Consider the following 27,647-nt stretch of genomic DNA (forward strand, 5'->3'; position numbering starts at 1 on the left):
TCAAGAATTATATTGAAAGATATTGAAAGAATATAATTTCAATACGTTTTTTAAATTATATTGAAAAAATATAATTTGTTTTTTCATCTCCCCTTTTAATATGTTTTTTAGCCGTCCAACTTCTTCCTTTCACCTTTTAAATTATATTGAAATAATATAATTTTTTTTAAAAAAATACTACATTAACTCTCATTTTATAAGGTTAAGTCTTTAAATTATTTTATTATTAACATATATTTTAATTGCATAACAACTATATATATATATGGGAAAAACATAAAAAAGCTTCCCAAACTACCAGCCGTTTTCGATTTAGCCCCCTAATGTTTTAAAAGTAATAAATTAGCCCCCAAAACTACCAAACGTTTGCATTTTGACCACTCTGTTAGTTAAAACCGTCAGTTTGGACGGAAACTGCAAAACGTCGTCGTTTGGTTACGGGTAAATTACTACAATGCCCTTGTATGAATTTTTTTTTTTTAACAAAAGCAAATACGTACGTTGCTTTGTTTTTTTTTTTTTTTTTTAATTTTTAAAAAAGAGATAATGAGATAATATGTTTCCATTTTCACCTTCTGGAAAACTAGACCACCATCCCCGTTCTTCTTCATCGCTGGAAAGGATCATATGTTTCATCGCTGAGCCAAGACGGTGGCTGGCACCACCACCACCATTCCCACCTTCTCTTCCTGTTATTTCTTCCCAAAAGGCCCCAAATTTCAAAACTTGGAAATCATGTTCGCAGTCTTTACCGACAGACAAGCTTGCAGGTGGAACCAGGATTTTTCTCCAAAACAGACGTGACTCAGCAATGAAGAAAACACAGGATTTTTCGCCAAAGCTTTCTTCTCCCTTTCTTCTTCATCGTCGGAAATCATCACTAGGTTAAAATCATCGCCGGAAACCTTTCTTCTACCTTGTCCACTCTAATTAATATCATCGCTCATCATCCCTTTATTCTTCATCGCCGTAAACTCCTTAGCTACGCTGGTGACCCAGGCAGGTTTGGCCAGACCCAGCCATGGGTCACCAGGTGCCCCGCCTGGGTCAGTGACCCACGGCTGTGTCTGGCTAGACCCGCCTGGGTCACTGTCGTTTGCTCCTATATAAAATCTGTTAAGGGGTCATTGTCTTCCACAAAAAACCAAAATTTTCTCAAACGGTTTTGCTCTGTATTTCCTCTGGTCTTTTTGTTTTTCGTCGAAATTCTTTGCTCATGGCACCCCTAACGACCCTGTCGATTCAATCTAGCATCCGCGGAGGGGAGATATTCAATGAGCTCATACAAGGGCATTGTAGTAACTTACCCGTAACCAAACGACATCATTTTGCAGTTTCCATCCAAACTGACAGTTTTGACTAACAGAGTGGCCAAAATGCAAAAGTTTGGTAGTATGCGGGGCTACTTTATCACTTTTGAAACATTAGGAGGCTAAATCGAAAACGGCTGGTAGTTTGGGGGGGCTTTTTTATATTTTTCCCTATATATATATATATGAGGAGTGTTATATATCCTAAATTTTCTTTTCAAAAGTTAGTTTTCAAATGATATGTCACCATTTTATGACGTGTCCACATGTGACGTCAAGAATTGCGAGCTAAATTTTTAAAATTTTCATTTATATCATTTTTTTTTGCTTATATCATTTTTTCCTCTCTTATATAACACATTATACATACAATATACTTAAAACTAATTAGAGAATAAATAAATTAATATTCTAGATGTACTGATAATAAAATTCATTTTTTCGTGAGGGCTCAATAATCCACTCACCAAACATTGTATTTTGTGTTGGTCGAGTTCATGTAGGATTTGCGGGTCTTATAAAATAAATGTATTTTGTATGTCCTATATATTTTTTAAAAATAAAGATGGCTATCATATTAATATTACTAGAATGATTTATGCATGATAATATCATATCATATTAATGAAATGTTTGATTCATATGCATGTGATAATATTAATTGTACAATAGTATGGTTATGATATTAATTGGTATACAATAGTATGATTATGATGCTAGCTAATTGGCATGCATGTGATATATACGTATATGTATATACCAATTAATTTATACTAATATGATAAAATTAAGTTTTCATACCAATTAAAATTAATTTACTACCTAATTAATTTTAATTATAATTAATTATAATTTTTGACGTGTTGAATAAAGACACGTCAAAAATTTTTGACGTGTCATAACGCCACGTCAAAAATTATTGACGTGGCAAACATGAGTTATTGTTTGCCACGTCAATAATGTGATGGTTTTTTGTAGTGGACGCTGATGATATGTCATTAGCGTCCACTTTGATGATAGATCAATAGCGTCTACTTTGAAAGTGGACACCGATGATATGTCATTAGCGTCCACTTTACTATGACATGCACCATGAAAAGAATATAAATGTGATCAATCTTTATTTGACTTTAAAAAAATGGCTTTTGCATGGTTACGTACAGATAATAATTTGAGATTGAAAGTATATTCCAGTACATCAGGGCCTCAGGCTTTGGCATGTTTCTTTTCTTCCAAAATGTTCAACAATTATTGCCACATTTTTATGTTTCAGAATTAATCTTCCTTCTTTTCTTGGAGGGAGGAAGGTACTTCTAAACCACCATCGCAGTCCAAAAAGACCAATTGGAAGAAGAAGAATTTTAAGAACCAGAACCATGAAAAGAAAAAGAAAGGTGATTGCTTTTATTGTGGCAAGCCAGGCCGGCCATTACAAGAAGGACTTATAATAATTTGGGAGAAAATTATATAAACATAAAAGAAATACTAACCTCTGGCCATTGTTGTTTAAGCACTTGAATTGAATACTCGTTGAACGTTTGTAGAATTCACAATCCCAGAACCCTCAATTCGCAATCCTAGAACCCTCACTTTGTTGGAGAGTGATAGATAAGGATTTTTGGCCTATCTGTTTTTCACGTTAAAGTTGTGATTGATGGATATTACAGGCTTGTCTTTTATATAGGTTAAGACCCCTATCCACTTATCTTACGTTGCTTCCTTCCATCAAGGGAGACAACACTTGGTGGAAATAAAACGCCTTTTCACCTTTAGTAGTTAACTGTACTTTAATTACCCAAAGTTTTTTTATTTAATAAAACTATATATAATATACTATATACATATAATATATGTGACATGTGGGCCACCTTAAGTCTCCTGATAGAAGATTAATTCTAATATTTTCTAACTTGGCTCACATGACACATTTTAAAATCGTTTGGGTAACTAAAACTGTATATGGCCAAATTGAAAACTACTAAAGCTTTAGTTTTGCTTTAAAGAGAGAAACAATACATGAATCATGGCGGTTATGTTATTATATCAACATTTCCTTCCATGTATTACAATGTATGAATCTTTCAAAAATAAAATCTGTATATGGTATAATTCTTTATGAATAACTTCCAATAAGTTATTCTGGGTCTAACTGTATTGGAGCAAATACTTTATGTGCATAAAAATAAACATTGTTTTGACAATGAACGAGTACTCTAAATAACAAGAATTTAATCAAGCATAAAATGAGCTCACTAATCCCATACTCTCTACATGTTTCGAAAATGTCTTTATTGAGAGCCCTTTTGTCATGGGATCTGCAATCATAGAAGTTGTACTTGTATGCTCTATAGAGTCTTCTTGTTCCTTAATTCTCTCTCTGACAGCAAGATACTTTATGTCAATATGTTTGGTTCTGCTCCCACTTTTGTTATTCTTTGAAAAGAAAATTGCAACCAAATTATCACAGTAAATTCGTAACGGCTTGGATATTGAATTCATAACTTGGAGCCCTGTGATAAAATTTCTTAACCATTTTGCTTGTGAAGTCGCTTCAAAGCATGCTATGAACTCTGCCTCCATAGTAGATGATGCAATTATCGTCTGTTTGGTGCTCTTCCATGATATAGCACCTCCTGCCAACATAAAGACATATCCTGAAGTGGACTTTCTAGAGTCTTTACAACCCGCAAAGTCTGATTCTGAATATCCAACCACTTCTAGATAATCTACATTCTTATAAGTCAGCATATGATTCTTGGTTCCTTGTAAATATCTCATAACCTTTTTAGCAGCCTTCTAGTGTTCCATTCCAGGATTACTTTGATATCTTCCTAACATTCCTACTGCATATGCAATGTCAGGTCTTAAACAAACCTGTGCATACATTAAACTGCCAACAGCAGATGCATAAGGAATGCTTTCCATTTCTTTCTTTTCCAAAACCTTTTTCGGACATTGACTTAAATTGAATGTATCACCCTTCAATATGGGTGCTGCATTGGGTGTACATTCATGCTTTTTGAATTTTTCCAAGACTCTTTCAATATAGGCTTTATGAGACAGACCTAACATCTTTTGAGACCTTGTCTCTATAAATCTCAATGCCTAGGACATAAGAGGCTTCACCTAAATCATTCATTTCAAAGTTTTGGGAAAGAAATTGTTTAGTGTCATGCAGTAGACCCAAATCATTAGTTGCAAGTAAGATATCATCAACATATAGGACTAAAAAAATAAATTTACTCCCACTAAATTTTTGGTATATGCAATTATCCACAATGTTCTCCGCAAATCCAAATGAAGTGATAACATTTGTGAAATTTTAAATACCATTGACGGGATACTTGTTTTAGTCCATATATAGATTTATTTAACCTGCAGACTAATTGATCACCTTTATCAGAACAAAACCCTTCAGGTTGTTTCATGTACACCTCTTCTTCAAGACTCCCATTAAGGAAAGTTGTTTTCACATCCATCTGATGTAGCTATAAATCAAAATGAGCTACTAATGCCATGATTATTCTAAAGGAATCCTTTTTAGAAACTGGAGAGAAAGTATCATGGTAATCAATACCTTCTCTTTGTGTGACTCCCTTAGCTACAAGTCTAGCCTTATATCGATCGATGTTACCATTTGAGTTTTTCTTGGTTTTATAAACCCATTTACAACCAATGGCTTTAACTCCTTTAGGTAACTCGACAATTTCCCAAACTGAATTTTTAGCCATAGATTCTATTTCTTCTATCATGGCATTATACCAAAATTTTGAGTTTTCATCACTCATGGCATGTGAAAATGAAATAGGGTCATCCTTAGGTCCGATATCAAAGTCAGATTCTAATAGGTATACATAATAATCACTAGAAATGCTTGGCCTCCTTACTCTTGATGATCTTCTTAATTCTACAGTCTCATCCACATTATGTAGATATTGATTTGCAGACTCCACATTGACATGTTCCTCTTGAGGTGGTGGTAGTTCTTCAATTGATTGTTCTTCAAGGATATCTGGTTGACTTTCCTGAAAAACAGTCAACTTATTTTGATTCACGGATGTTGTATCTGAATTCCGTGTTTCCTCCCACTCTATCTTTTGAGGAACATTACTCCCACTAATGTCAAGAGCCTCAATAAATTTTGCATTTCTAGCTTCAACAATTCTAGGCGTATGTGAGGGACAATAAAATCCATAACCTTCAGAATTTTCTGCATTGCCAATGAAATATCCACTGACTGTTCTCGGATCCAATTTCTTTAATTGTGGATTGTAGACCCTAACCTCAACTAGGCAACCCCATATATGAAAATGTCTTAAACTAGGTTTCCATTCCATAACTCAAATGGTGTTTTGGGAACAACCTTAGATGGAACTCTATTTAAGATATATACAGAAGTTTTTAAGGCCTCACTCCACAAAAATAAAGGAAGATCACTATTGCTAAGCATACTTCTTACCATATCCGTAAGGGTGCGGTTTCGCCTTTCAGCAACACCATTTTGGTAAGGTGAACCCCGCATTGTATATTGAGCAATAATCCCTTCTTCTTTGAGAAAATTGGCAAATGGACCCGGTCTTTGCCCTGACTCTGTGTATCTACCATAATATTCTCCACCCCTATCAGATCTTACGATCTTAATTTTCTTTTCTAATTGTCTCTCTACTTCCCTTTTATATGTTTTGAAAGCGTCTAGTGCTTCAGACTTATTAAAAATGAGGTAAAGATACATAAACCGTGAATAGTCATCAATAAATGAGATAAAATATCTCTGACCGTTCAAACATGAGGTACTAAATGGTCCACAGATGTCAGTGTGTATGATTCCAAGTATTTCTTCACTCCTCTTGGCACCTTTACTAGTCTTGTTGGTTTGCTTCCCTTTTATGCAATCCACACTAGTCCATTACTCAGATTGGCTGGATTTCTAACATTGTTCATGTTCCCAAGAAAGATGGCGACGGTTAGAGTCTGTATATAGATTTAAGAAACCTTAATTTAAAATCCTAAGGATGACTTTCCTTTACCTAACATAGATATCCTGGTAGAAAGTACTGCTGGTTTTGAATCTTTGTTTATGGATGGATTTCTTTTCCGGAACCTAGCAGAGTTTGATCAAAAGTGTTTATACAGGGCACCTTTTGCTATAAAGTTATACCTGAAGCGGGTGCAGAGGGCTATGAGAGCTATCTTCAATGATATGATGCATACGCGGATGGATTACTTTACTATATGATATAATAGTCAAGTATAGAACTAGAGAAGGTCACATAGAAGTGTTTGAAAAAGTGTTTTTCTTCCAAAATCTGAAAAATCTAGAGCCTTAAGGACTCCATCATTTATTAGCCTTTTGATTCTCTCTACGGAGATATGTCCCAATCTCCTATGCCATAACGTAGAGGATGACTCATCAATAATGTTGCGTTTGCTGCCAATATCATGCATAGTTAAGAGACTTTGTTCATAAATGGGATCTAAATTTAATTTATATAAACCATTTACTAAGATTCATGAGCCAACATCTGTAGAGTTTTTAAACAAATAGACATTTGACCCAATAAAATTAAATTCAAACCGCAAAGGTACTAGTTTAGATATAGAAATTAATTTTTTTGAAAATGAAGGAACATAAAAGGTGTTTACAAGGTCTAAAATATATCCATTTTCTAAAACAAGTCTAAAGGTTCCTACAGCCTCGACATGCGAACGCATCCTATTTCCTGAATAGATGCCTTGTTCACTTCCCATCGGTTTCCTTAGGCTGAGAAATCCCTGCATGATATTGACAACGTGAATTATAGTACCCGAATCAATCCACCATGTATTACGATGAGTATCTATGAAGTTAGATTCATAACACACTAGAGAATCGAGATTACCTTTTTTTTTTCAAGCCATTTTTTGTACTTTAGGCAGTCCTTCTTTTTGTGCCCCTTTTTCTTACAGAAGAAACATACATCTTTATTTCCATAAGGCTTGAATGATGCTTGTCCATTCTTTTTCCATTTAATTTCAGCACCTTTGCCCTTTTTATGAGTCACAAAATGTGCACTCTCCAAATGTTCATGTTTCAACCTCTCCTCTTCTTGTACACACATTGTTAGAAGTTCATTAATGGACCACTTTTCCTTATGTGTGTTGTAAGAAATCTTAAATGGTCCATATTCAGCAGGGAGAGAATTGAGTATGAAATGGACAAGGAATGACTCTGAAATCTCAATTTCTAAGGACTTAAGTTGTGCAGCAATGTCCCTCATCTCCATTATGTGCTCACGCACACTCCTAGATTTGTCATGTTTTATAATTGACAACTTGTTCATTAGAGTGCTAGCTAATGCCTTATCAAAACTAACAAATTGTTCTTCAATAGCCTTTAAGTAGTCCTTTACCTTATCACATGGAGGAATTGAACCTCTAATGCTCTTACTAATATGTGACTTAATGAGCATTAGACTTAATCAATTTGACCGCTCCCACTTTTCATATGTAGTTTTTTCTACTAACGAACTTGTTTCAGTGGGCACGGGTGGTTCCTCCACACACAATGCAAAGTCTAGGTCTGTGCACCCTAATGTCAAGAGAATTTTGTCTTTCCAGTCCGAAAAATTATCTCCATTTAAAAATGGAATATGAGAAGATTCATTATTTAAAACAGATGAAACAGTAGCTGCAATAATCAAGAATGGGCATCAACGCTTTGAAATAAACACAAACTATAGTATGAATCAACCAATGTCAAATTCATAAACAAATCAAAATCTCCCTGTGGGTAAAGATCGCATTATGCATAAGATTTGTTTGTATATCTTCATAATAAGACTAGTAAATTTTAAAAATGCTTAAGAAAAATAGATCATGCACCTGTGGGTATTAGGTATCCAATTTTTCTGATATCTTTTTTACTATCTAATTCTAATTAAGTCATATAACATTATCACTTCCCTGTAGGGCCAAGTAATCACTATGACAACTTAATTGCAATATGAAATGCCATTATAAAATTTCACATCATTGTGTTTTAAGATGTTGTGGCTATTCTTAATGCACAATAAAAGGCACTTTCCATCTTTAAATTTGTAATTTCAGAATGGCATAACATTGTATACATAAATAAATAAATGTACATCAAATCCCAAAGACACATTGCCTTGATGGTAAAGCCGGCCATGCAAAAACAAGGGCAGTGGGGTCAAATCCCACTGCTGGCAACTACCCACTAGCTGAGGGATTTTTTTGTTTTTTTAAGTGGCGCGTGTACTGGACGCGCCCAGTGCACGAGTGGGCCTGCATTCGGGTAGGGAACTTCATCCCCTACCTTTAGCCGGGTCTAAAAACGGGTTTTCTCATTTGTCATCAAATTTTCGCACTGAAACCCGATTTTATAACATGGTTTTGGTTCGGAATCATCAAGACTACTAATTTATGGGTTTGGAAACATATGGGTATTCAAAAACAATGAAAAGAAATCATCATTTAAAAAAAAAATGGCATGGCCGAAAATCTTAATCTTGTTTTTTTTTTTTTTAACGATTCCAAAAGTTGTAAAAATAGAGTATTTTGCACAATAAAAGACAGCAAGATTAATCTTCTAAAACCACTAAAGCATCACAAACATTAAATTTTAAAGATCTGGCCAAACCATGAAACCATACCCATTATGAAACTTGAAACCCAAAACAAAAATCTCACAACAACCGTAGTCCTAATACAAACATTCAATCATTCTACTAAAATTCAACAGATTGATACTAAACAACATGTTACTGAAGTAGGCTCTGACACCACTAATGTAATAATTTGGGAGAAAATTATATAAATATAAAAGAAATACTAACATCTGGCCATTGTTGTTTAAGCACTTGAATTGAATACTCGTTAAACTTTTGTAGAATTCACAATCCCAGAACCTTCAATTCGCAATCCTAGAACCCTCACTTTGTTGGAGAGTGATAGATAAGGAGTTTTGGCCTATCTGTTTTTCACGTTAAAGTTGTGATCGATGGATATCACAGGCTTGTCTTTTATATAAGCCAAGACCCCTATCCACTTGTCTTACGTTGCTTCCTTCCATTAAGGGAGACAACACTTGGTGAAAATAAAACACCTTTTCACCTTTAGTAGTTAACTGTACTTTAATTACCCAAAGTTTTTTTATTTAATAAAACTATATATAATATACTATATACATGTAATATATCTGACATGTGGGCCACCTTAAGTCTCCTGATAGAAGATTAATTCTAATAGGACTACCAGTTTTTAACGAAGAAACAACAAGCTTCTAAATCGAAAGAAAAATCCATGGCCATGATTTCTGAGATGAATATTCGAAGAAGCGTTTAAGGTAGATTGACGAGCAATGAAATAAATTATGACATAGGCTTTGATTTGTGTTGTAAGGCTTTGTTTTAAGAGTAATTCTACATTTCCTATTACTTCTTTACACCAATTTGTTTTAAACCCGTGAATGCGAATTACTTACGATGTGTATACATATTTTTCTTGCAGGCTCAAATCGATTAAATGAATGTCTATTAGAAGAGACGATAATACTAAAAAAGAACCAATATTTTGTTTATGTCTTTTCAAAATTGTTGTGGCTTTTAAAATCAATATTAAATTTTGATCTAATAATAATTTTAAGAGCCACATCAATTTTGGGAGAACACAAGAAGGACATAAAGCAATTCCTTAAAAAAAGTATAAACATAATCTTCTTAATATTTTTTGAAGTTAAATATAAAAAGTAATTTCAACAAATATCCTTTTAGGTTTTTATTTGAAAATATGTTTCAAGAATTAATAATCCCTTGAAATCAATTCTAATAAACTAGATGAATAATGAGTAATGCTACATATGCTACATCCTCATCCTATTAAGCTTATGTGGCAGTGTTTATTAAATATTGATTTTTTTGTGTTTTTTTATTTTTTTATTTTTTAACAATGATTGGTCGTTGATGAGCACTTTCATGCACTAGACCAATGGGATAGGACCGAGTGGGATAGAAGTCTAGCATATATGTACACAGCTCGATGAATAAATAGTACTAATGATACATACTATATCCCTCTATCACACATAATTTTTACTCGGTGCCTATTTGTTTCGGGTCAACCGTTAAAATTTTTTGTAGGATCCAAAGAATGATGGACATTGCCATGTCAACCAGGGACGAAGCTGGGAGTGGCCGGGATAGGCCAAGGCTCCCGACTCGTTTGAAATTTATTTTTTGAAGGTCAAATATTATTTTCATTCTAGCTTGCCCTACGCATACATTTTGTGGCCCTGTCCATTAAAATTTCCACGCCTATGCAAGCCTGCAATTCAACTATTCAGTGCTTGCACACGTGAGAGAGAGAGAGAGAGAGAGAGAGAGATGAAGCAATTAGGAGCAAGCTGCTTCCATGTCCATGGGTGGTGATATAAGTGTTGAGCTTCTCATCTTCTTCAGGGGACTATATACCTTCTGTTTGCTGCAGCAACGATGGCCGTCCATCTTAGTGTTTATGACGAGGGGTTTCCCCCTAAAGGGTTTATCAGCTTCTAGCGTTTATTATCAGGGCTTGCACTCCTTTAAACTGACAAGTGTCACTAATTTTGTGTACTCCAAAGACATACATGGTTAATTAGTGTTAACACAGTTTCCGGTCACTTAGGGAGTCGGTGAATGGGTTCCACGAAGTTGGTAAACAGTAGTTATTACGCACAGAAATTGCCTTATGATCACGCCTAAGAGCATTCCTAGTAGCTTTCTTGTCATTTTCCTTACATTTAAGGATACAAACTATTTTTTGCTTCCCTATGTCAAAATACACTCCAATAGCTTCCCTTAATCATTCCTTATATCATTAAAATATTTGTTTTTTTAATTATATTATATATATGAGATGAGAGAGAATCGTAAGAGAAGAAAGGAGAGAGGAGAGTGTAGAGAAGAGAGAGAAACGTTTTTTTTTTTATTTTAATAATCATAAGGATCGCAATAGTGGAACCCTATACTTTGGGTTCCACTGTAGCGATCCTCATGGTTGAGGCTCATTTAAGGAGTCTGCTGTGGAACGATTTTTGTGATTTTTTGGACATATTTCCTACACATAGAAAACAGACTGCTGGGAATGCTCTAAGAGAGTCATCAGTCAAGAAGAACAAGACAAACTTTTTAATGAAAATACCTCCCGTTCTCATTAAGGAAAATGGTCCCCTTTTATACATACATGTTTCCACATGGACATCTATGGCTTACAGGGTAATACAATCTAACAGTCCTCTGCGATTCTTAACTACTGGCTGTTCAATGTTCTTGGGATTGACGTGAGACTTAGCCTATTCATGCCATGACGCGTGTATGCCTGGGGATTGGCCCGGGGCGGCTATGCCAGGAAGTGGACCGGTTCTGTACGAAAGGACGTGGCGCCCCTACTTAAATAGATGGGACGTGTTAGGTAAACGTCCCGTACATGGGGCTGCTGCGACGGGCGATGTCTGGTGCTTGCGGGGTACAACTAATGGCGCTCTTGGTGGCGTCATGTGGCGAGCCTTCAGGGCCGACTCACGACAGGGTGTCCCACGGGCTTCCGTGGTTTTTGTCTTGTGGCCGAATCGCCCTGCAATCCTTTTCATGGTACATATTAGAAATTAAATAAATGGATGAATAAATGATTAAATAAATAACGACCGATTTTGTCTCCAACAATTATATTTTTAATATTTAAGATCAACAACAAAATAACAAAAATGTATTGTTTAATAGAGAGAGATAGAGGAATTACATTGTGAGTCTGTGACCGACAAGTGCATGAACTCTAGAGTCCAGACAATTGAATGAGTAGGGCTTGTTTGAGAAAGCCTATTTTTTTTCAACTCTTCTCATATTTTCTTTGTTGATTTGATATTTATTTTTCTCAATTCAACTCATAATTTTTCAACTTAATTAAAAAAATATCAATAATAAAAATTCAAAAAATCAAATATATATATATACACATGGGTGGTTTTTCTTTATTTATTTATTTAATTTTTGATTCCTTAAATTTATTTATTTTTAAATTTTACCCCTCCAAACACAAATTTCTAGTTCTGCCCAGTGTGGCAGGTACAGATAGGGCTGCAGCTGGCACCACAAAAATGTTGGCCAAATGACTAGAAATGGCCTGGATGTCACTTTAATGACCATTCCATTCATTTATATTCCTTGTACTTTATCTTTTTCTTTATCTTTTTTTTTTTAATTTTATTTATGTGGTATCGTGTTTTTAGTTCTTCATATAATTGAACAGTCCAAATTAAAAGTACAGCAACAGAGATTCATAAAATATCACCTGATATTTTACTGGCCAAACAAAAAACCCAAACCAATAAAGGAGACGATATATGGCAAATTTTAGTTCTATTTTGGTGAATTTTAAAACAGAAGAATATCTTAATAATTGGCAGCTTACCATGGCACTTCCCAAGTCATCCCAAAGCCGAAGAATTGTGGCCGGAACTAACAACTGCATTTTCCAAATACTCTTCTGACTTGGGTGAGTGCCCAGAAGCAAACCATTTCGCCTCTACTAGAAAGGCATTGCACAAACTCGCCCACTGCAGTTGCAACAATCATAGAGATGTGTCATATTTGTAATTTTCATGAAGATATATGCTTTATTTTCGTAGACAATAAATATTGTTCTTTTGAGAGCATGCTCTCTCTAAATGAAATGAGGTATTTTTGGGATAAACCCAGTAATAAAACTGTGCGGGTCTGGTCTAAAGCGGATAATATCATACCACTTATAGCAGAATGTTACATATGGTATCAGAGCCGAAGTCCAACCTGAGATGAGAGAACGCGCATAAGCCCTTGACGGTCACCAGGCGAGGATGCTAGGTGCTAAGAAAGGGTGATTTTGACATCCCACACTGCTTGAGTATGAGAAATGGGATGCTCTTATATAGAGCATGTTCTCTTTAGATGGAATGACTTCCTTTTGAAGTAAGCCCAATAATAAAACCGTGCAGACTTAGTCTAAAGTTAACAATTTTATATCACTTAGAATATAATGTTATATATATATATATATATATATATATATATCCAAAGTTTGTTTTTGACTCTTTTTGAGGCATCTTGACCACAATGTGTGTTCAATCACAGTGGATAGAGAATTATCCAAGTTTGATAAGAATGCTCCTCCACCACACGAACATTTTGGAAACGGAACAAGTCACTTGCCAAAACAAGACATTAATTCTATTCCTGCGAGGGACCTAGTGTTTGTATTTTTCTCTTTTTTTGGGTATCTCGAGATCTGTTGCTCCACTTACCCAGAGCCTTTCCTATCTATCTTTCGCTTTCATCGCTTTAAAAACGCGGCAAACATTATCTTCATCTTAAATATATATAGGGAGGGACCAAGTGTTTGTATTTTTCTCTTTTTTTGGGTATCTCGAGATCTGTTGCTCCACTTACCCAGAGCCTTTCCTATCTATCTTTCGCTTTCATCGCTTTAAAAACGCGACAAACATTATCTTCATCTTATATATATATATATAGTTAACAGATCTCGAGATATTTTGAGATAGTTGATAATTGAATGCTTAATCTTGAAGATAATCAAGATTTTACAAATATTAAAATACTGCATAAGGGATATATATGATGAGGCGTGGCGTAATGGGAAGCAAAATATGCAAACACACAACTCACAACACTCCTATAAATCCTAGAAAGCAAAATATGTTACACTGTGATTTATGTGATTGACAAAAAAAAAAATGAAGATAAAGAAAAGTTTTCAAGGAAAGTACGAATATTGAAAATAAAATAGAAAGACCAATTTTTCAAGATTAACTTTTATGAGAAATTAAGATGTTTTATAACCACTCAAATTAAGTTAAGTTGGGGAATACGCTTAGCAACCCAATGTTATGTTCCAGAATACGTCTGATAATCTAGTGTTAAGTGGGAGAATACGCTTAGCGACCCAGTGTTAAGTAGAGAAATACGATTGATGACCCAGTGTCAAATATGTGAGTATGTTTAACGACCCAATGTTCAATGGAGAGTACGCTTAACTTATTAAATTTGCTAGACTGCATGAAGCAACATGTAATATGATCTACATCATTATCTCTATGTTGGAAAGAATTCGGCCTCGAATTCAAATCGTCTTTGCCTCGATGGCTCAGATGTTCAATCAATCCCTTACATTCGTCCTTCTTAATAGAAAAACAAATTAGAAGAGAAATAATTTGCAACTAACGACAACATGACTCCACGTAGTAGATCTAAAATTCTTCATACTAACTCAAGATAAATTAATTTTTACAAGCCCTTTATTTAGTTTTATGAACCTCTATTAATTTTTTAAAAAAAGATCAATTATATCTTGACCACATAAAATCAAATTTTCTCTAACATGTCGAAGCCAACGAGATTTTGGTTAGAAAAACTTGATAGAAAAATTTAAGTCCCAAGAAAATCGAGATAATGAATTTTCTCAGCATCCCACTAAGGTACTTCACTCTTTGAACTTCCGTCAAACACGTGATATATGATAAAGAAATTACCCCCACTAGATCTTCATCATTGACATTGAACATAATCTTTAAATTAATTCATATTCATGTTGGAACTCTTCAGGTTGTGAGGCATTTTATGAGTGTCTTTCTTTTCTTCTAAAATCTAGAGCTAAATAATTTTTTTTTTTTTCTTAAAAAAAATAAAAATAAAAAAAATAACAGTCCCAAATGAAAATTATAATTTTCACTACCATGTCAAAAAATAAGTATTTGAGATTGAATATTTTAGAATATGTGTATTGAGATGAAATACTCCGAAATCCATACTTCAGTTAAAAGTTTATTGGGTCGAGATGTCTTTGAGTTCGGGCTGCAATGAGCTCGTTGAGAAATTTGAGCCCGAATTTGAATTTGACCTGAGCTCTGGCTGCAATTAGTTCAGCAAGAAGAAAGCCCGGCCCAAATAGTTTTGTTTCAAGAACATGAAGCCAGACTTATGCTCTATTCCTTCGGAAGTTTGACCAAAGATTCAAAGCAAGATTAGCATAAAGGTCAAAGATACTTGATTTGATTAAAACAAAAAAAAAAATTCATCCTCCTTGTTTATCATGACAAACTTGAACAAAAATTATAGTACAAAACAAATTTTTCTATTTCCTCCCCAGACAACACAACAGGGACAAAAAGGAAACTCAAAGAGTGAAACAACAAGAACATATTTAGAAGAACATCTTCATCTTTCATAGAAAAATTGTATCTCTGTAAATTATCATACGCTTTTTCATTTACCAATCGTCAACCTAAATAACAAATACATGCGTGCATGGATGAGAAGATTTTTAAAGTATCAAGCATAGCATCCTGCTTCTGAGTTATTTTGCCACAACAGCAATCTCACCTACAGAATCATCCGAGTTTGCACAAGGGAGGATTTCCCAGCTTCAAAACAGGGTATCCTTATTTCTTCATTGTGAAGCCAAGGAATTCAGCTTCTTTTCAAGAAGTTTGGCATGGCGAAGAGCATCCATGGCCTCGCCTTGCTTTCCTGAACGTTTCAACTTTACAGCCTTTACCTTCTCTGCTTTGATCTGTTCTTCCAGTTGAGTTCTCTCTAGATTAGAATTCCCACTTTTACCAACATTGAGTTTCAAAGGCTCTTGTCTTTCTGGGACGTGTGACACTGCCATATTCGCGTCTTCCACGCCAATAGCTTTTAAGGCAGACAATAGTTGAGGATCGAGAAGATCCTCAATAACCACATCATCTACTGGTTCTAATTTACCAACAGAAGACACTGCAGAATCATGAGTAGCCAACTCCTCCAACTGGGTTTCAAGTGCCTTGGCCAACTCAAACTCGGCCTCTGCTTCTTCCATCCGGCCTTCCCTTCGCAGCTTGAGGGCCTTACGTTTGTGGCCAAGAGATTCCTGTTGCAATTTGAAACGATCACGACTGGACAGTGGTTTTGGAGCCAAATTTGATGTACCCTGCTCCCTTTTTTCAACGAAAGGGACGTTAGAAGTAGACACATCACTAGGAGCATCTTTTGGCTGGGGATTGTCCTCCAGATTCTTCTCAAGCAGCTTTGCCTGACGAAGTTCCTCTCGAGCTTCTGGCAATTTCCCTTCTCTCTTTAAAGCAACCGCTTTCCTCTTATGAACCAAAATTTCTTGCTGCAGGGAGCTGTCATTTTTCTGAGAAACAAAGCCCTGAACTGAATTTGGTTTATGTATATATGTCTTCTCATCTGCATTTACCATTTCTCTTTTCTTGGTTGTAACATCATCCTTGCTTCCAAGATCTTCTCTGGAGCTTGACAGGGATCCTAAACGAATAGCAGGACTAGTAAGAGATGAAACATCAGAACCAAAATTTAATTTCTCCTCTTGCCTTTCATCAGACTTTTGAGAATAACTCCAATCATCACCAGTCAGCAGATCCATCATGTTCACGGACTTGTCAGGTGGGGAGAAGTAAGAAGAACCTGCTGTTTTGTTGTTGTCCGGAGGACTAATTTTATCGGGAGTACCCAAATCTACAAAAGATGGATTCTTTTTCTCAGTGAACTGAGAGATTACAGGAATCGAAATACCAGAATCCCTAAAGGAAGGATTAACCATGTCATTTTCCGTTTTTCCTGAGCCCACTGATGACTTAAAAACTTCGTCATTTAGACTCGCCACTGCTGGGGCTGACCCTTTATTTACTTCCACTGCATCTTTGAAATTCCCATCGTTGTCATGAGTAACCAATAACTCAAAAGGCTCAGGTCTTTTATTCTCGGAAGCATTAACCAGAAGTTCATCTTTCGGGGCTTCCAAATCTTCCAGCTGGGCTTCTAGTACCTTAGCAGCTCTCAATGTTTCCTCTGCTTGTTCTGTTTCTCCCTTACGTCTAAGAGCAAGGGCCTTTCTTTTCAAACCCAAAAGTTCCCTTTGAATTTCTCCCTTACTTCTTGGTGCTGCAACAGGAGGGTCAGAAGAGGATCCAATCACAGATGGATCCATAGTATGTAAGGTATTAACAGCAACTTGTTTAGGCCTCTCTGGCATGGTTACAGGCTCAAGTTCGTTCCACCCCAGATTATTTAGCATTGAGTGTAGTGCTGGGTCATGCATAACTTCTTCTGGAACAACCCCTTCATCTCCTTGCATCACTGAACTCTCAACAGGAGGCTTGTAGATTTTGTGATTAGGCCTATTAGATTCAATCTGAACTTCTTTCTTTGGAGCTTCAAGCTCCGCTATCTGAGCCTCTAATACTTTTGCATTCCTCAGAACTTCCTCTGCCTCCTCAGTCTTTCCTTGGCGTCTCAGAGCAAGAGACTTTCTCTTTATGCTTAAGAGTTCCCTCTGGAGTTCAGCTTTACTTCTTGATGTTCTGACCAAGACATTAGAAGGGGATTGAGTTGAAGAAGACTCACTTATCTGCATAGAAAGATTATCATCTTGCTTAGAAGGCTTGGATGCAGAATTTGCAAGCTCATTATCTTCATCAGTCCAACCTAAATTCTTTAGAAGTGAAAGATAGGTTGGGTCATGCATATCTTGATCTGTTATGTCTTCTTCGATGTCTCCTTCTCCATCGGGAAGATTTTTATTGATATCAGGATGTTTGTATGACAAATCTGGGTCTTTACTACCAACAGTAACCTGGGTAGCCTTCCCCTTCAAAGAATTATCCATCTGTTGAAGCTGATGCTCAAGAACCTTACCTTTATTCAATTCTTCCTCTGCCTCATCTAATCTGCCTTCCCTTTTCAAAGCAAGAGCTTTCTTTTTCAAAGTCAGAAGCTCCTTCTGAATCGTTAATCTACTCTTAGGTGCAAGTCTGAGATCACCATCTTCCCTTGCGTTAACAACTCCATCATCAACCTCTGCTGAGGTAAAATTTTTATCAGCCAATAGAGAAGTCGAGTGTTTCTGAGATACCATGGGCTTCTGTCCAATAAAGTTATCCTTTTGAGACTCAAAGCTTTCAAGGTCCCTTTCAAGAAGCTTTGCCTTCTTGAGCTTTTCCATTGCCTCTTTAACATTACCTGCCCTTTTTTGATTAAGAGCCTCTCTCTTCAAATTTTGAATTTCACTTAACATCGCTTCTGTGTCAACAGGAACAGACTGGTGCAAAGTGTTTTCTGGTTGAATAGAGTCTTCACTCCAACCTAATGATTTCAAAGCACCAGCTAGTTCAGGATCCTCCATATCCTCATCTGTCACTTCAAAATTACTATCAACAATAAAATCATCAGAAGTGCCTACAATATGATCAAATTCAAAACCATGCTCCTGCTCATATAGAATTGACAAATCTTCTTTATTATTGTCCATGCTATGGATTAATGCAGAAAGCTCGTCATCAGAATCTTCAGCCCCAGCCAAGAGTTCCTCTTCTTCTAGTTGTTTCTCTAAAACTTTAGCTCGCTTCAATTCTTCCTTGGCTTCTGCTAACTTCCCTTCACGCTTCAACATGAGTGCCTTTTTCTTGAGAGCAACAACATTGGTCTTGTCAATGCCACCACTAGCCTCATTTCTACTAGTCTTCTGAGAGACTTCTCCAAGAAGAGACAACAGTTCACCCTCTAAACTCACACTTGCTGGCTTTTTATCTTCATCATGGAAATCTTTATCAGACCATCCCAGTTCTCTAAGTTCAGCAGCAAGGTCATCCTTTTCTTTGTAAGCACGAGGAATGATCTTATTTTTTCTCCCAGATTCTTTAGGGTCATCTTTATTCTGGTTATCGGCCATGTTTCCAGAAGATAAAGCCCTTTTATGGCTTTTTCTTAAGTATATTTCCAAAGCCTCAGCCTGCCTCTCAAGCTCTTTCCCTTTCTTAAAGGCTTTGAGAGCTTCCTCTGACTTCCCTTCTCCTTTCAGAATTTTATACTTCTTTTTCTCATCCAAAGCTTGCTGACGCAATTCCTCAGGACTAGCAGATCCCATCTCACTCTTTAAATGATTAGGCTCATTGCGAGATATACTTCCATGCATTTCTTCACCCCCATCCAGAGTATCAACTTCTTGAGCATTTGAACAGGATGAACTGCTAGTTGCCCTTTGAATACTAGAAACAATCTCATCGTTTGACACCTGCCCTGATGAAGAGGATTCCTGTCGTGCACTACCCAGAATCTGATTCAGAACTTCATCCTCATACTTTGAAGTCAACTTTGAACCGCCTGCACAAAAGGGTCTAAAAATTGAGAACAGAGCTACAATTTAGAAGTGAAGTAATTCTAGTTCGTTTTATAACTATATGAAAAATTGCAAGATAAGAAAATCTGGCATTATAGTGATGGAAGACAATTAAAAAATAATAAAAAAATACATCTGGCCAATATTTCTAACCCCAATTGTCAAATGGGCAGATAATGTAGCTAACAAAATAGCTAACGATCAGAACATATAGGATGTAGCTAGCCAGCAGGAAGAAAGTACAGAATCAAAAAATAAAAATGAAACAAACAAAGTGAAATGAGGAAGTACAAAAAACCAGGAAAGAAATCCAGGGAGGTCCTGGGAGAAATCCTTTTGAAAATGTGAATCAATAAGATGGTAGTCTGGAAACCCAGAGTAACCATCCAGTATAGCAGTTTGTGTTGACAAATGCAGGTGCTCCTTCTAAATATCTATACTTACAAACTTTGTTATGGAAGATGACAAACTACACTAAAGATTCAACTAACACCTGGGACTTATAAATACTGCATAATTTTGCACAGCATCCAACAAATTTCTGATTTCCCTTCCTTTGAGAAAGATAATTTTAAAAAAGTACATGCAACAGCTTAACTTGTCTAAACTGGAATTTTCCATTGCTATTGACAGCCAGCAGAATAGTTCTTCAAAGCATGTTAACCAATCTATTAATTCAATATTTGCCTTAGCAATTAATAACACCACGAAAAAATAGAGGTAATATAGCAGGTCATACTAGGATCAACTTCAATTGCATAGAGATTTAAAGTATTAAAAAACAAAGAAACAGATAAATTATAAGTTATGAAAGAATGATAAATGAGAAATGGACAGGGTGGGGATCAAATGAATTTTACGGGCCCCAGATTTTAGGGCTGATCAAAAGCCCGAACTTCCAAAATCTGACCAGCAGCCAACCTGATCAAGTCAGCTTCAAGCAGTAGGCAGGTCAGATTTCGGAAGTTTCTTCTTAATTCTGAAAAAGTTGGGTCAGAGATCAGAACATGGGTAGAATTTCCGACTTTTTCTGATCTGACCCAACTTTTTAAAAAGAATTCTTTTATATTTAAAACGGCGTCATTTGGCGAGTATATATATAATAAGAAGAGATCTATTCTTCGACATTTTTTCTGAAAACATATATATTTTTTCATTTTTTTGGAGCCTGGACTTTCTGAGCGACTCCAACTCTGACATATCAGGAGTCGGAGACGAGTTGGAAATCACCTCCATCAGAGGTGGCATTGGAGGTTTCCCAACTCCAGTGGAGGCGTAAGCCAGAGAGGTGTTTCCGACACCGTCGAAGTCAGTGCATAGCCCTACCAGATTTTTAAGGCTCTAATTAAAGCTAGATGTGTGAAATGAACAAAGAAGTAAAGTGATTATATGCTTCTTGCAATGAGGCAAGACCATGCAATTGGTGATTTGGAGTTGGAAGGCAGAAGAGGCATTTCCGACTCTGTCGGACTCAGTGCACACCCATACCAGATTTTTAAAGATCTAATTAAAGCTAGATATGTGAAATGATTAAAGAAGTGAGCATATGAATTAGGCAAGACCATTCAATTGGTGTCCCAATGGGTATACGTGCAATGCAAGTGAAAGATATGCATATACCTCTCCCAGCTCTACTCTTGTGCCCATGTCGCATCTCAAAACGAGCGGCCTCTTCAAGCTTCTTACAAGGCTCGCATATGCGCACAGGTGAATCCCCTTGTCCGCGCAAAACTATCCTTTGCTGAGTACAACTGCTGCAAAACAAGCCCCCACACCTTCGGCAGTGATGCTGAAAACCCAGAATGTACATCATCAAGAAGAAGCAATGACTAAAATAAAAATTTTATTGGGTCCCATCAAAAGCTTAAAATGAGTAAAAGGAAAAATCAATAAACTTGTAACAAATCAAAGCCCTGTACTGCTCTATTATCCTTAATTGGAAGCTCTTATTTAACCAATTCAAGCAAATTCAATCCTTTAGTACTGTACTTCTCCATACTAATCAAAACAAATATAAAAAAAGTAATCTTTTCCAAATCTAACTTAAAGCAAGCATATTGGACTAATAAGTCCCATCCACTCAAACTACAGATTCCCCATAACACAAACAATCATGGGTTTCTCCAAAAATAGTCTATGCTTCCAATGTATCTTTAAAACTATTAACTACCGCCAAAAGGAGGGGAAAAAATAGAAGAAGAAAAAACAATTGCACTATTAGCCTGATCATGGTCAAGTTCATAATTTTAGAACCAAAACCACAAATTTGCGACATGGGTCTTGAAGAAACAAACAAATTAGTCAAATATTTACAATCGGCTAATGGGATCAGAGGAGAAAATAGGATAGGAAAGGGAAAGTCAAACAAAAACAAACCTTGCGATTGATGAAGGTGAACTGAGAACTACATCCCTGACAGTGCGAAGCATCAACCACCCAATTGCTCCCTCTCAGTGCCGGCTTTGCCGGCAACCCGATCTTCTCTAACATCTTCGCTTTCTTTTCCCGTGAAAGTATTTGTCGCAGGAAAAGAAAATCAAAGCGAAAATCGCAGCTGTTTCCCTTTTATTGTTATTTTTTTAATAACTCCAAGGTTTTTTTTTTGTTTTTTTCAGATTTCGGTTTCCAAGTAAAAAGAGGAGAGGAATGGGCCTAAAATAGTTGGTCCATAACTGTTCCATTCTGGGCTTGCATTCGTTCCACAAGCAGGCCCATGAATATAATCAATTTATGCTTTCCAATTAGAAAATAGAAAGAGAAATGTTTCATAATATGATATGATATTGTCCAAAGAGTGTTAAAGAGCCAAACAAATTAATTCAGAAATTTTTTTAAATTGACGTGTCAAGAGTTTTTAAATTAAAAAAATGCAATTCTCTCTCATTGTCTTCGACTAACGGTCTGCCACGTTAATTTTAAAATTTTTCTAGGTTTATTTGTTTGACTCCTTAACACTTCTCGACATTGTCAATTCAATTTGCATCATGTGAACATAACTGGGTAGTGATAAGATAGTCGTGTTGTATATACCATTATTCATAATAAAAAAGACCCTGTTTCTTTTGGCAAGCAAATGATCAAAGGAAAAAGGACTATAATGGATACAGGATTATGACAAGTTTAAGAATTGAATAAAAATGAAGAATAATCTATCAAGCAATTTTTGGGTTTTTGTTTGCTTTGATTATGGTTTTGTAGATGCTGCTTAAATTCTTTAAGACAAAGAATATCGAAGCATTTTTGATTGATAAGTAAACAAAAATTAATTGAATATAATATGAAATCAACCTGCTTAATTGTAAGAAAAATATGTAGTTCAATTGCTTTTGGAATTTGAATTCTTCATGTTGGCAGCAACTGCTGAAATCTTTTGTCGTTAAACACGAGGCCTGAGATTGAAGCAGGCCTTCATGCCCCCATTTATTAAAACGGAAAAAATTCACTTTACCTCCTTGAAGTTTTAAGTGTTTTTTAATTTGAATCTCAAAGTTTAAAAATTGGAAATGTACCCTCCCTAATGTTTTAAAAAATTTCGATTTAAACCTTCCGTTACTAATTTCTATCAAAATTGGACGGAAATCTATGAAATTACGTAATTACCCTCAGGCTTTTTTTTTTAAAAAAAAAATTTCCGAAAATTAGTAACGGAAGGTTTAAATTGAAAATTTTTGAAACATTAGGGGATACATTGTCAATTTTTAAACTTTGGGGTTCAAATTGAAAAACTCTTAAAATTTTAGAGGAGTAAAGTGAATTTTTTCCTATTAAAAATGTTCCTAGAGCTCAGCCCAAAAGGAAGAAGAAAAACTTTAGACCAGCTTTTACGAAAAGTAGCCATTGCAGCTCTAAACTACAGATCAAATATATATAACTAGAAAATGTGGTATATTTCATAACAATTGATTCAAAATTTGAGCTTTTCGCAGCCAAAACCCTTGGAAAAGGAGACAATAACGTTATCCAAGTTACATGGAGATCACACATTTTGACAATGGAGTCCAACCATTTCGAGGTTCAGACAGACACCTCTAACTATACGATATTAAAAACACAAACTCTAGACCTCGTGGGAAGTTTGAGTGCCTCATCATGAGCCTAGGGACTGTTTGCAGTTGCAGACAAATGGTGGTAAAATTTTCCTTTGAAAGGGTTTCTTAACTTTGGCAATCCATTAATGCTCTCTCTGCTTCCAATAAATTGGAAGACCAAAGAAACACTCTTCTCAACACCATAAATAATTGTGTTTCTCTCTTAGAAAAGTGGCGATTACAAGGATGTTGGTCCATGCAGCTCAAACTCTAAAAATAATCACACTTTTTATAGAACACTAAGTTGAGTTGACTGCATCGAATAACGTTAATCATTTGGCCATTACTGTCTACTTCTCTACTTTCGGACTCGGATCTCTAGTCCGACTACTTAATTAAAAGAGTAGTTTTTCTAAACTTATTTGCATGCATAAGTTTTGGATTGTTTGAACATCTGTTTAGACGTGTGTTCTATAAGTATAAGGATCCTTTCACACTTGATGTCTAAATTGTAGGTTCGACAATTTTTTATACAACATGGGAATCCGATAAAAACTCGATACAAAATTTGCGGATTGTAATTGAGGGGTCTGACTCATTTAAGTTTGAGTTACGATCGACCTATATAGTTTTATACACGTATCTTGACATGTAACATAAAAGTTGTTAATTTTTGACACGGTCCACAAACCCAACACAAATCTAATATAAAATTAAAAAGTTCAATTCATATCTTCGCACGCAAACATAAATTTTTTTTGTCATTCATACTAAATGCATTAGATTTCAATCCTCAACTCTCTCCCCCTCCCCCCAAAAAAGTAAATAAAAGAAAAAAGCAAGTCCTCGCAAATCATGTTGCATTTAAGTCTTTCATCACAATATGGGGACATGACAATTTGTTCACCTTGGTTTTATAAGAACAAATGGGGATGACAAAAATGCTTTGGTTTCTGAAACTCCATTAAGCTGTGTGTATGCTCCGGGGTTCTCATATAAACGTTGGTGTTAGCGAGCCCCACAATGCGCGTGCACTTTGCCGCGTTGCTCGCTGACTCAGTCGGCGGTAGACTTGGAAATTGGTGTCAACATTCTTTAGAAACATCCATTCATATTTAATGCCCATTCATGATGCTCGGTCTAGGGAACTACATAGATGCCCACATTGTCTCCATTTCTCCATTATGCTTTCAAATTATTATCACTAAATTGCAGTTAATTAGATTATGATTATGCCCTTCAAATCTCCCTCTCTCTTTAAAACATTGGATTTGCTGCTTATTGAGTTATGTAAACTCACTTTTTATTATCACAATTTCAGAGTTAGTGCAGATAGCAAGTGTTAAGGCTTTTTACAGCTGAGAGTGGGCAAGCATAAAGGCCATGATGCATCTTTTGAAGACATAAAACAATATAATCAACCATAATGTATTATAAAATTTACACATACAATTGGTAATTGAGAAACAAGTTTCCAACTTTTTGTCATGAGCAGAGTTTTGGTAAGGATCTAGCATTGCTTAGGATAGGTAGTCTTGATGATCTCATTATACTCATCATATGTGTCTGCATTGTCCCACGAACCTTCTCCAACTCCATCACCTTCCAATTCATTCCTTGCAAATCTGCTCTAAGCTTCTCATTATCACTTGAAAGATGGAGCTTTTTATTATAAAGAAGGATTTGCTGATCAGCATCCTTTTCCTTGCTTAAATTTTCGTGCAGTGATCTTTTGATCTTGGATTGTTGTGTAATAAGGGCTCTTTCCACTGTTTCTGAAGGAAACTTTAAGTTTCGAGATAGATCTTTCAAAGCTTCTGGTGAGAGCTTCTCATGGTTCAGTGCACAACAGACACTTACCCTTTCTTCTTCACACAACCCTGCATGAACCTGTTCAAACCTAAAGTCAGTACAAGCATTGAGGCTCTCAAAAAAAAAAAAAAAAAAAAGCAGAGATTTCACCACATTTTTCACTAGGAATATTGAAGTTAGTTTATTGGCAACACCCACCATCCAATATTGTAAATTAATTATTTATCAAGCCACTTTAGTCTATATTTTCAAAAGAGCTGAACAAACTCAGAAACTTGACATACATTTGAGTGCAGAATATTTGAGATAGCTAACAGCAATTATTTGTAGCATGTCTTCTTTGACATCATTTATGGTAAGCAGTGAAGAAGCCATTCTTTTATCTAATGCAAAACAGTATATAATTCCATCTATTAGAAAATGAAACATTGCAAAATTGCAGAATACCTCTAGAAACAGGTCCATGGCTCTGTAGATATGATCATCAGATTCTCTAGCATAATCTGGCAGCACTAATACCAAAGCCACAAACTTGGAAGGTTTCAGATGGGAATCAGGAGCCACTTCCCCAAGGTACAAATCCATCAAGTTGGCAACCTTCTTCAATCGACTTGTAGATGACAAACAGCTGCATTCAAGGAGAAATGCTTGTACAAGCCTCAAAACCAAATTAACATCATAAGAATAGTCCCTCCCATGTGGAGATGGAGCAAGCAGATAATCAATTGTTGCTTGATCCAGCTGTGAACCCATCAAACTCTCTATCTTGTTTTTGTAAAATTTGCTTATTTTCAACCCCAAAGCCACTCGATAAATTTCAAATAACCCCTTGCAACAAAGAGAACTCCTATCAAGCAAACAAAGCAGGCTGACTACAACCTTTGTGATTCTCTGCTTCTCAGCTGGTGCTGCACCAAGACATCTTGATTTGTGATAATAGAAGAGGAACTTACAAATTATAGCTTGGTCAAATTTCTGGGAGACCATTGTCTTAATTACCCTGTCAATCATATCAACACTCAAGAACAAAAAATCTTCAAACCACCAAGTCAGTTGAGAAGAGTTGTTTTTCAGGCTGTCAGTGCTTATTGTATCACAGGAAAATTTGCAGCTAGAATTGTTTGAGGAACATGCGAATGGGCTTGCAACACTAGGCAAAGCAAGCCTTCCTATAAGACAATCCAAGATATTCTGAAGCACAACTGAAGATTTTGTGGCGGGAAGTAAATCTTGGCACTGTTTCAATGCTTCTAGGAGCTCAGACCAAGTCCAAAAGATGATCCCTTCAAGAGATTTCTCAGTTTGGTCTATTAAATTGGGCCTAATCGAACCATTACCTTCCATCTCCAAGAAATTAGCAGCACAGTTTAGTAGAAGTATGTTCGAGGGGGTTATTGCTGCTCGGCCATTATTGTAGCAAAACCTTGCCACGAGCTCAAAACCCTCTGCGCCTCCTGGAAAGTCATTGAATATCACTTTCAGGTTCCTTGTGCTTCTCGAGTTAACAAATAATTTGCTAAATAAACCTGAGAAAGATACAAGAGTTTTCTGCAAATATTGAGACAGAAGAAAGCCAGATGGTTAATGCAAGAAGTTCAAAAAGTGATATGAACGGCAAACAAAGCAGAGTGTTACCTTGTGCAGCATGAAAGTTTCTTGGCCATTGACATCAACTTCAAGATCACAGCACCCTTCCATATTGTTAAAATAAGCAAATGTGAAAGCCAACCTCAAACCAAACGTTCATGCAACTTGAAAAGGTTTGTAAAGATGAAGCTTTTCAGACTGATTCAAAAGGAGAGAAAAGGGGGTATAAAAGAGCCGCACACCAAGAAGAGAAAGGAGAAATAGTGGAAAGAGGTTTTCTTGAAATTGCTGTTGCTTTGTCAATGACAGGCATAGAGACAAGTTTGCTTCTAGAAAAGAGACAATGGAGGGAGGGAGTTAGAAGCGACTATGGCATTTTAAAATGATCTTAATAAAAATGCAGATTAACAAAGATTCTATGAGAGACCTCACCCTTTATTGGAAGTTCAACCGGAAGCTACTATTCAAACACAAATAAACATTGTCACCAAGTAAACACAATGTACATCTTGGATTTTTTTATTTTTTTTCTTTCCTAGTGGTTGTATGTACCTCACACGAGATGAAGTTTTTCAACGAATTGAGTTAGAAATACACGATAATATAAACACAAGTTTGAAGTAAAACTTTATTCCGTCTGCACAAATAAATGAGAATGAATTAGAGGATATGTGGGAGAGGCAAGACCCAAGATGGAGAACCAAAAACC

At 35.9% G+C, this 27,647-nt stretch overlaps 1 protein-coding gene across 1 annotated transcript; it reads right to left on the reverse strand.

Moving 5' to 3' along the window:
- Positions 1-15,555: 15,555 nt before the first annotated feature.
- On the reverse strand, positions 15,556-27,049 carry LOC132170925 (uncharacterized). Its single transcript, XM_059582085.1, is given in 7 exon segments — positions 15,556-17,378; positions 17,475-19,495; positions 21,132-21,262; positions 21,888-21,994; positions 25,124-25,429; positions 25,799-26,899; positions 26,987-27,049. Coding segments are annotated over 7 exon segments (5,325 nt in total). The 3' UTR covers positions 15,556-15,782.
- Positions 27,050-27,647: the final 598 nt, after the last annotated feature.

Source organism: Corylus avellana, chromosome ca2 (genome assembly GCF_901000735.1).
Source record: "Corylus avellana chromosome ca2, CavTom2PMs-1.0".
Lineage (NCBI taxonomy): Eukaryota > Viridiplantae > Streptophyta > Magnoliopsida > Fagales > Betulaceae > Corylus > Corylus avellana.